The sequence below is a fragment of the Lynx canadensis genome, chromosome D1, assembly GCF_007474595.2.
Source record: "Lynx canadensis isolate LIC74 chromosome D1, mLynCan4.pri.v2, whole genome shotgun sequence".
NCBI classification, from domain to species: Eukaryota; Metazoa; Chordata; class Mammalia; order Carnivora; family Felidae; genus Lynx; species Lynx canadensis.
This window is the reverse complement of record NC_044312.2, coordinates 60938544-60950289: the sequence shown is the minus strand read 5'-3', so window position 1 is coordinate 60950289 and position 11746 is coordinate 60938544. Positions and strand designations below refer to the sequence as shown.

Below are 11746 nucleotides of genomic sequence, written 5' to 3'. Positions count from 1 at the left end.
AGCCCTACAAGAGATCCTAAGGGGGACCCTGTGAGACAAAGTACCAGAGACATCACTACAAGCATAAAACATACAGACATCACAATGACTCTAAACCCGTATCTTTCAATAATAACACTGAATGTAAATGGATTAAATGCGCCAACCAAAAGACATAGGGTATCAGAATGGATAAAAAAACAAGACCCATCTATTTGCTGTCTACAAGAGACTCATTTTAGACCTGAGGACACCTTTAGATTCAGAGTGAGGGGATGGAGAACTATTTATCATGCTACTGGAAGCCAAAAGAAAGCTGGAGTAGCCATACTTATATCAGACAAACTAGACTTTAAATTAAAGGCTGTAACAAGACATGAAGAAGGACATTATATAATAGTTACAGGGTCTATCCACCAGGAAGAGCTAACAATTATAAATGTCTATGCGCCGAATACCGGAGCCCCCAAGTATATAAAACAATTACTCATAAACAGAAGCAACCTTATTGATAAGAATGTGGTAATTGCAGGGGACTTTAACACCCCACTTACAGAAATGGATAGATCGTCTAGACACATGGTCAATAAAGAAACAAGGGCCCTGAATGACACATTGGATCAGATGGACTTGACAGATCTATTTAGAACTCTGCATCCCAAAGCAACAGAATATGCTTTCTTCTCGAGTGCACATGGAACATTCTCCAAGATAGATCATATACTGGGTCACAAAACAGCCCTTCATAAGTTTACAAGAATTGAAATTATACCATGCATACTTTCAGACCACAATGCTATGAAGCTTGAAATCAACCACAGGAAAAAGTCTGGAAAGCCTCCAAAAGCATGGAGGTTAAAGAACACCCTACTAACGAATGAGTGGGTCAACCAGGCAATTAGAGAAGAAATTAAAAAATATATGGAAACAAACGAAAATGAAAATACAACAATCCAAACGCTTTGAGACGCAGCGAAGGCAGTCCTGAGAGGAAAATACATTGCAATCCAGGCCTATCTCAAGAAACAAGAAAAATCCCAAATACAAAATCTAACAGCACACCTAAAGGAACTAGAAGCAGAACAGCAAAGGCAGCCTAAACCCAGCAGAAGAAGAGAAATAATAAAAATCAGAGCAGAAATAAACAATATAGAATCTAAAAAAAAACTGTAGAGCAGATCAACGAAACCAAGAGTTGGTTTTTTGAAAAAATAAACAAAATTGACAAACCGCTAGCCAGGCTTCTCAAAAAGAAAAGGGAGATGACCCAAATAGATAAAATCATGAATGAAAATGGAATTATTACAACCAATCCCTCAGAGATACAAACAATTATCAGGGAATACTATGAAAAATTATATGCCAACAAATTGGACAACCTGGAAGAAATGGGGCAAATTCCTGAACACCCAAACTCTTCCAAAACTCAATCAGGAGGAAATAGAAAGCTTGAACAGACCCATAACCAGCGAAGAAATTGAATCGGTTATCAAAAATCTCCCAACAAATAAGAGTCCAGGACCAGATGGCTTCCCAGGGGAGTTCTACCAGACGTTTAAAGCAGAGATAATACCTATCCTTCTCAAGCTATTCCAAGAAATAGAAAGGGAAGGGAAAACTTCCAGACTCATTCTATGAAGCCAGTATTACTTGATTCCTAAACCAGACAGAGACCCAGTAAAAAAAGAGAACTACAGGCCAATATCCCTGATGAATATGGATGCAAAAATTCTCAATAAGATACTAGCAAATCGAATGCAACAGCATATAAAAAGAATTATTCACCATGATCAAGTGGGATTCATTCCTGGGATGCAGGGCTGCTTCAACATTCGCAAATCAATCAACGTGATACATCACATTAACAAAAAAAAAGAGAAGAACCATATGATCCTGTCAATCGATGCAGAAAAGGCCTTTGACAAAATCCAGCACCCTTTCTTAATAAAAACCCTTGAGAAAGTCGGGATACAAGGAACATACCTAAAGATCATAAAAGCCATTTATGAAAAGCCCACAGCTGACATCATCCTCAACGGGGAAAAACTGAGAGCTTTTTCCCTGAGATCAGGAACACGACAGGGATGCCCACTCTCACCGCTGTTGTTTAACATAGTGCTGGAAGTTCTAGCATCAGCAATCAGACAACAAAAGGAAATCAAAGGCATCCAAATTGGCAAAGATGAAGTCAAGCTTTCGCTTTTTGCAGATGACATGATATTATACATGGAAAATCCGATAGACTCCACCAAAAGTCTGCTAGAACTGATACATGAATTCAGCAAAGTTGCAGGATACAAAATCAATGTACAGAAATCAGTTGCATTCTATACACTAACAATGAAGCCACAGAAAGACAAATAAGGAAATGATCCCATTCACAATTGCACCAAGAAGCATAAAATACCTAGGAATAAATCTAACCAAAGATGTAAAGGATCTGTATGCTGAAAACTATAGAAAGCTTATGAAGGTAATTGAAGAAGATTTAAAGAATGGAAAGACATTCCCTGCTCATGGATTGGAAAAATAAATATTGTCAAAATGTCAATACTACCCAAAGCTATCTACACATTCAATGCAATCCCAATCAAAATGGCACCAGCATTCTTCTCGAAATTAGAACAAGCAATCCTAAAATTCATATGGAACCACAAAAGGCCCGAATAGCCAAAGGAATTCTGAAGAAGAAGACCAAAGCAGGAGGCATCACAATCCCAGACTTTAGCCTCTACTACAAAGCTGTAATCATCAAGACAGCATGGTATTGGCACAAAAACAGACACATAGACCAATGGAATAGAATAGAAACCCCAGAACTAGACCCACAAACGTATGGCCAACTCATCTTTGACAAAGCAGGGAAGAACATCCAATGGAAAAAAGACAGCCTCTTTAACAAATGGTGCTGGGAGAACTGGACAGCAACATGCAGAAGGTTGAAACTAGACCACTTTCTCACACCATTTACAAAAATAAATTCAAAATGGATAAAGGACCTAAATGTGAGACAGGAAACCATCAGAACCTTAGAGGAGAAAGCAGGAAAAGACCTCTCTGACCTCAGCCGTAGCAATCTCTTACTCGACACATCTCCAAAGGCAAGGGAATTAAAAGCAAAAGTGAATTACTGGGACCTTATGAAGATAAAAAGCTTATGCACAGCAAAGGAAACAACCAACAAAACTAAAAGGCAACCGACGGAATGGGAAAAGATATTTGCAAATGACATATCGGACAAAGGGCTAGTATCTAAAATCTATAAAGAGCTCACCAAACTCCACACCCAAAAAACAAATAACCCAGTGAAGAAATGGGCAGAAAACATGAAGAGACACTTCTCTAAAGAAGACATCCAGATGGCCAACAGGCACATGAAAAGATGTTCAGCGTCGCTCCTTATCAGGGAAATACAAATCAAAACCACACTCAGGTATCACCTCACGCCAGTCAGAGTGGCCAAAATGAACCAATCAGGAGACTATAGATGCTGGAGAGGATGTGGAGAAACGGGAACCCTCTTGCACTGTTGGTGGGAATGCAAATTGGTGCAGCCGCTCTGGAAAGCAGTGTGGAGGTTCCTCAGAAAATTAAAAATAAACCTACCCTATGACCCAGCAATAGCACTGCTAGGAATTTATCCAAGGGATACAGGAGTACTGATGCATAGGGGCACTTGTACCCCAATGTTCATAGCAGCACTCTCAACAATAGCCAAATTATGGAAAGAGCCTAAATGTCCATCAACTGATGAATGGATAAAGAAATTGTGGTATATATACACAATGGAATACTACGTGGCAATGAGAAAAAATGAAATATGGCCTTTTGTAACAACGTGGATGGAACTGGAGAGTGTAATGCTAAGTGAAATAAGCCATACAGAGAAAGACAGATACCATATGGTTTCACTCTTATGTGGATCCTGAGAAACTTAACAGGAACCCATGGGGGCGGGGAAGGAAAAAAAAAAAAAAAAGAGGTTAGAGTGGGAGAGAACCAAAGCATAAGAGACTGTTAAAAACTGAGAACAAACTGAGGGTTGATGGGGGGTGGGAGGGAGGGGAGGGTGGGTGATGGGTATTGAGGAGGGCACCTTTTGGGATGAGCACTGGGTGTTGTATGGAAACCAATTTGTCAATAAATTTCATATATATAAAAAAAAAAAAAGATAATGACCTGAACCAAAAAAAAAAAAAAAAAAAGACATCGCTTGTTTATCAAGTTAAAAAAAAAAAAAAAAAAAAAAAGAAGGGCTAAATTTAGGTAAAAGGCAAATTTACCTAAGAAAATATAGGTGAAAAATTAAATAAAATGTATTATCTTCCTCCTGCTTTTCATTCTCCAATTCAAATTGCTGCCCCAGCCCCTCCTTCTCCATTTCTTCCCTTCTTTTTTTCCTCTTTTATTGTTAATATGACCATTTTAATGTAAAAAGCTATGAATTATAGGGAATTTATATTCCCTATAAAAGGAGTTGCTCTTGGGGTGCCTGGGTAGCTGAGTTGGTTAAGTGTCCAACTCTTGATCTCAGCTCAGGTCTTGATCGCAGGGTCATGAGCTCAAGCTCCACAGCCCAACTTAAAAAAAATAAAAGGAGTTTCTCTCAGTGGCCTTCTCTGAGACCACTTCTATGTGCTTGATATGCTTGTAGAAATTTCCCTATTGTCCTGGATCTGACTCCATCCTTTCTAAAACATTTAGCCCATGAAAACCCTTTTCTGAACCATTTCCCTTCTCTACCTGAGGTTAAAAAAGGTAAAGAAATAGAAGTTGGTAAGTATGCCACCAACTGATTTATAGAATTAAATGGAGAGTAGATCTTGTACCAGAAAAGAACAAGGGGACTTTTCAACAGGAGAGATGGCTCAAACCTCACTCAGAGGCAACCAATCTCCTGTCAGCCTACAAGCTCTCCAGGCCAGAACATCAGGGTTTGAGTTTATGTAGTGAATCAGCTTCTTATAGTGAACCACTCCAAATCCTTTGACCTCCTTGTCCTGTCACTGTTGCAACAACTGGGCTCATCAATCATTGGCTGGCTTCACACAGGGAGAACATGATAACCCCTTGCCTTAGGCCTGCACTGTGCACCTCTTTATTCTTGTCCCAGGACTGACACCAAGTCATGACACATTCTCAGATACTCACTTGGTGTTCATACATGTGAGAAAGTATGATGGAATTAACAGCTCATAGGATAAACTTTGACCAATGGTAAATGTGATCCAATGGATAAATGTTCCCCTCCTTATTTTCCTGGATTGACTGTCATGAGACATATTTGATAAGGCTTCAGAGACGGGTCTGCAGGAATGGTCAATAGTCGTCCATAATGATGTCTGGCTCATTCTTGATTTACCATCTCTCAGCTCCAAAGTGACTTTTGCCTACTCTATGATGATGGTGTTGGACTCTGTAAATATTTCTCTTTTGTCAGCTGGCACATTATTAAGACTGGTTAGTGGGAAGTAGTGGAGGAACACTGTAGGGAGAAGGGGTTTTCTCTTCTTGGTTTCTGTGTGGCTTGTTGGCTGGATTCCCACAGAACATGTTGTTTTTCCATTGCTTGGCACTGTGTGATTGCTTCAGTGCTTGGTTCCAGTGGTGCACAGTTTCTTCCAGGATTAGCTACTGAGCTTGTTCTCCAGCTATTCACTGGGAGAACAGTGACATAACCAGAGGCCCAGACAGTATGGAGCAGCACTCTAGCTGAAGGAGAATCTCCTACATCTTCTCCTTAGCCCTGGGTATGTGTATATAAATTAGGGCAACATAGGGCTATCTAGTTAGCAAGCTGGCCACCCAACCCTCATCCCAAAAGGGCAGCCTGGAGCTACCCCAGCCTGAGCCTCACATGGAAATGTACTATAATCCTATAAAGGGTACTCTATCCATATCCCAGTTCCAGCAGTGTCCAGCAGTCATAAGCTTGTCTGGCACCTAGAGTTCAGAGAGTTGGCACCTTCCTTGGAACTCCCAGAGGGAAGATTTTCACAAGCTTACAGGAAGGAGAAGAGGGCTCTTTCTTGAATGTTCCATCTCTACCCTAGGAGAGGTGGTTACTCCTTATATCCTCTTCTCATCTTTTAACTCTTACTAGCCAACTTCCCTGCTAATCTACTTCCCTGTTAATCTACTTCTTTATTAAACTTTTTCTTCTCAAATAATTGTGTGGTCTCTGTCTCTTGATTGGAGTCTGGATAATACAGTGTCCAAATCAATAATAAATTTTTGTATCATCTCACTGTCTTTCCTTTTTTGACATCAGCTATCCCTCACTCATGCTCCCTGGAATCACATTATAATAGCATGGTCAACTGACAACTAAGGCTCTATTGCCAGTGGTCAGTGGGCTTACAATGATTCCTGAGATGCAATGGCATCAAAATTACTATGACTGTCACTTGTGGTTGGTTGGATGAGATTCAGGTGGAAGGGAGATGTTAGGTTACATGGTGACTATGGACATTGAATCCAATCTCTCATTTTTACCTAAAAAACATTAACTATAAAGATTATCAGATGGGATAACTGCTGTGTATGTGCATTAGAAACCTTAAATAGAAAATGATTAGATTAGGACAGCCAATTGACAACTCAGGACATGCTGTGAAAGTCAGAATGCCCCCTATAGGAACATTTAAGGAAATCTTTATCTCCTTCAGCCAAAGATCATATACTTCTAAAAATCCAGCACATGATTTAACTGAAAGAGTAACAGAACTGCAAGGCAAATTGAATGCTCAGTTTTGATAAATCTTCTTTTATAAAGTTGTAATACTGAAAAATACTGGGAATAAAAAAATGGGGAAGTGGTATGATCCTCACTGCTGGGATATTAACATTTGAGTGTATAAGCCTAAAAATCTTGGAAATTTTGAATATTCCATGTTAGCCAAAGGAGTTCCCTTCTCATGAGAAGATTTACAGATGATATTTATTTTACCTTATACAGAAACCTTACAAAAACCAAACCTGAGGACAATGCTTTACAATGCTTTTCCTATGCAAGATCTTGCCCCATCTCTTCTCACTGTACCAAAGCCAATAACCAGTCTGATTTCAGTAAAGCTTGAGCAGGGAAATGTTATTAACATTTGGGGAGAAAATAGTTTAACCAGTGACATCATTGCAAAGCCTACTTGATTGTACTAACTAGAATCAAATGAATACCTATAGGAGTGTATCTCGAAGGTATTAGATGTAAGTCAGCAGAGGAAGTGGCTAGTGACATAAATATTAATTAAGATAGAGAAGAATTTGACACAAACAATTTGACATTATTGACAGAGGATACTCATCTATGATTTGAGGTTTAACATTATATCAAGGATACCTAGCAACTGTGATAATGCACTGCTGGGATGGTTGATTGAAACTTGAACATGATTATTACCTATAGCAAATTAGATAGAGATGTCAGATCTTCTTGGCAAAATATAGACTATAGAAATCTCAAAGAGGTCGACATGTTAGAACGGATTTATCATGTAGGACCAGAGAATTTATTACATGATTATTTTCTCCGGGAGAAAAGAGAGGACACTCCTTCACTAAGGCAATAAGGAATGCATTTGTAAGAGGGTATTTGGTATCTTTGAATAGTTCAGTGATTGCTATGCTCTGCAGCCTAGACTTGGCAATGAAATCTGCCCCTGTGGAACTGGCCTCCCTACTGACAATGAAGATGAAGTGATCCTGAGACACATGGAAGGACTTAAAATCATAAGGTAAATATAATTACTGTAGAGAATAGCAAAGGTAAAATGGCAATCAGGGTGACAGGACCCATAGTGACCTATTGCAATAGATGATAATGTTTCTGAAGATGAGCGCGATGGAGAGTAACTGGGTGCTAATTGACATGCATTTAAAATAAAGAGCTTCTGAGCATCGGGCTGACATCAACCACCCTAATAGGAAATTTAAAGATTTAAGTTGCTTCACCTATTTAAAGATTTAAGTTGCTGCACATATCCAGAGCCCATTAACTGAACATGAATCTTGGTGTCCCTGATGAAATAACCTGCTATGCTACTGGAAACATGCAATACAAATTATCCATATCTTTTCCAAAATGGACCTATGTCCATTTACAAATGTTCATTAAGGAAAGGAGAATACCCAAAACCTTTGAGAACTATTGGATATAGGATACAATCTCTCACTGATAATAAGCAACCAAACATACCATTATGCTCTTTTTTGATTAAAGTATGAGATTATTGGGGTAAGATGATTAATGGAATTCTGGGCAAATTTTGTCTCCAAGTGAGCCCAGTGATTTTCATACCTGTGCTTATTCTCCAGGTTCCTAAGTATATAATTGGTTATATTACATTTATGAGCTGGGAAAACTCTCATCTGTGAAGTTTGCACCATTATTGTAGGGAAGACAAAGTACAAAGTCAAAACAAGCACAAGTAAAGTTTATGAATAGTTATCCCAGGATCCCATGACACTTATCACTGATATATAGATGCTCTCCATTAATTCACATCCATGGCCTCACTGAAGGTTTCTGATACATTAATGGAAAAGAAGGAAAATATTCAGGCTCGGTTCATGGATGGATTAGTGGGCAAGTTGGCACTAACCAGAAGTAGAATACAGTAGCACAATAGCTTCACATATGGGAGGCCACAAAAAGAAAAAAAAAAAAAAGAGTGCTGAAGGAAAATCCCCTTAATGGACAGTGCCCTTGGTTGTTAACTTCATGTAAAAAGAGAGGTTGTCTGAGGTATGTGGATATACATGGACTTCTGTACTTTGCTGAAGGGCTTGGATAGCTGGCCAGTGAATGGAACCAGCAAACTTAGAAGAAAAGAGATAAGGTAGTCTGTAGAAGATGTATATGAAATACATATTGAAGTAGACATATTGCATCTCATGCTAATATCCACAAAACAGTACCCATCTCAGAGGAACTCAACAATCAGAAAGAAAGAACCTATGTGTAAATATCAGCAAGCTTTGGCTATACTACTTCTGATTCAGAGGGCCCACAGATAGAGTAATAATGGCAGAGATGAGGATAAAGAAAGAGCCAAGAGTATGAGTTCCCTCTTGCCAACGCTAATCTTAGGAAAACTGTGTAATCCTCACTCCTGGGTTTAGTAATGTTATTACCAACTTTTAATGTTCAGCTAACAGCAGTAGGAACTGATCCTGAGCACTTGATATGACATTTTGTATGCTCATTAGATATACTCCTACACATAATAGAGGGTAAAAGAACTACCTATATATTATCCAATGTTGAATTACATTGATATGCTTATAAGATTCACTCTATAGAATGGCTATTTTTGTAGTTAATCAAGAATTTTAAGAAGAAAAACATCAAATTATAAATTGTCTTTTTTATATCATTTAGAAAAGAACAATTGGTTTATTAACAAAGTTTCCTACATTAAATCTGGACTTATCGTATGCAGTCTGAACAAACATTTTATTCAGGACACATACTACTTGCACATATGAATAGTTGTTTACATACATATCTCACTTTACATTGAAAATGAAACAAAATTTAGGCAACATTAATGTGGAATTACTGACAAGGAAACTAAGCAAATATCACACAACCTATAAGTTGCATAGTTTAGGTTGTTGAAACCACATGTAGGACATTTGGGGATAATTACACCATTCTACCAAGGCATTCATTCATAAATGGCTTTGTCTCTACTCTGAGATTACTAATGATTAGATTTGTTGCTTCTGAATTAAGACCTTGACAATAGCCTTTCGAATCTGCTTAGTCTTCACACTGTAGATGATAGGGTTGAGCACAGGAGGGATGAGAAGGAAGACATTGGCCATGATGGTGTGGACAAACAGAGGTGCTGAATGGCCATAGCGATGGACAAGAGACAAGCTGATGAGAGGGATGTAGAAGATGGCAACAGCACTGATGTGGGATATGCAGGTGTTGAAGGCTTTTTGCCGCCCCTCAGAGGAGGCAATGTTGAGAACAGATCGAATGATCAGGACATAGGAGATCAAGATGCAAGGACAATCAAACCCTGTCGTGGAAAAAAGTGCAAACAGACCAAGGATGCTGTTGATTCTGTTGTCTGTGCATGAGAGTTGAATGAGATCAACATGGTAGCAGTAAGAATGTGAAAGGGCCACAGCACGGCAGAAGGACAGCCTCTTGACAAAGAGCACCACTGGTAACATTACAGCAACGTTCCTTATCAACATGCTTATCCCAATCTGGGCAATCCTGGCATTGGTGAGGATGGTGGCATATCTCAGTGGATCACAGATGGCTACAAAACGGTCAAAGGCCATGGCCAATAGAACCCCAGACTCCATGAAAGTAAATCCATGGAGAAAGAACATCTGGGCAATGCAGGCATTTAAGGTGATTTCGCGAGCTTCAAACCAGAAAACACCAAGGGTAGTAGGAAGTGTGCACAGGGATAAGCTCAGGTCGATGGCTGAAAGCATAGAGAGGAAATAATACATGGGCTCATGGAGGTTCTGCTCACGGAGGACCACAAATAGGATCATGCTGTTCCCAGAGAGGGCGATGACATACAGGAGACAAAAAGGGATGGAGACCCAGACCTGGGCTGCTCTCAGGCCTGGGATACCCGTCAGGAAGAAGGTCAGAAGTTGAGCATTGGTATTATTGAGGACCAACATAATTAGGGACTGAGAAGACAGGGATATTTGAATAACTGAACATAATATAAATAATAAATATATAGCTCATCACTTAGAACATCTTTCTGGCACTCTAACATTCACTGAGTTACTATTGCTGATTTTGTAAGTACTTTAGGTTTTTTATGAGCTTGCTAGTACTGGAAGCCTCTCTCCATGCTTCTCCTCATTTATTGAAGAGAGAAGATTCCCTGAATTATTCCACATCTAATTTTTCTTATATCTATAGTTCTCTTTGATGACAACAAACATCACAATGAAGTCATCCCTTCCTCTCAACGTTCCCCATAGAACACTTAAACAATATGATGAGAAAATTGGTTTCTAATATTTTTTTACTGAAGTATAATTAACATACAGTGTTATAGTAGTGTCAGCTGTACAATACAATAATATAATGGTTTGAAGTATTTTTTGAAAATAAATTACTAATCCTGAAATAAAGCACTGAAAAATCAAGTCACATTTGAAATGTGGATATTATTATTTTTTTTCCTGGGAAATATACAGAAGAATGCCAAAGACAACCCCAAGACACACATGTTTATATATGTGATTACAAGGTGGTCCAAAGAACCATCCTAACAAAAAAATTGTAACTCCCATTTGTTGAAAGTTCTATGTGTTATTTGACATTTTATATGCATCATGTAATTTCATCCATACACCAACTCTAGGAGATAGAACAGAAACTAAGACTCAAAAATAAATCTCCTAAGGTTATCTTTATAAAGTACTAATTGTTGAGAGAAACCATATACATAATTAAGGTAGATGAAGAAGGAAGGAAGGAAGGAAGGAAGGAAGGAAGGAAGGAAGGAAGGAAGGAAGGAAGGAGAAAGAAAGAAAGAAAGAAAGAAAGAAAGAAAGAAAGAAAGGGAAGGAGGAAAAATTGAGAGATAGAGGAGAGGAAGGGAGGAAAAGAGGAAGAAAGACAGAGGGAGAGAGAAAGATAAACCTTGCCATTATTTTAACATAGTGCAGTAAGCACTACATTTTGATAAATAGCTCAGGCTGCTCCTAAAACACAAAGAACCTTAATAGCTATCATTTCTTGAACACATACTATGTGCCACATGCAATCATC

General features: G+C 38.7%; 1 protein-coding gene across 1 annotated transcript; it reads right to left on the bottom strand.

Moving 5' to 3' along the window:
• Positions 1 to 9690: 9690 nt before the first annotated feature.
• LOC115526011 (olfactory receptor 51F2) lies at positions 9691 to 10638 on the bottom strand. Its single transcript, XM_030333474.1, has one exon. It carries the CDS (start codon positions 10636 to 10638, stop codon positions 9691 to 9693), a length of 948 nt encoding a protein of 315 aa, XP_030189334.1.
• Between the last annotated feature and the right edge of the window lie 1108 nt (positions 10639 to 11746).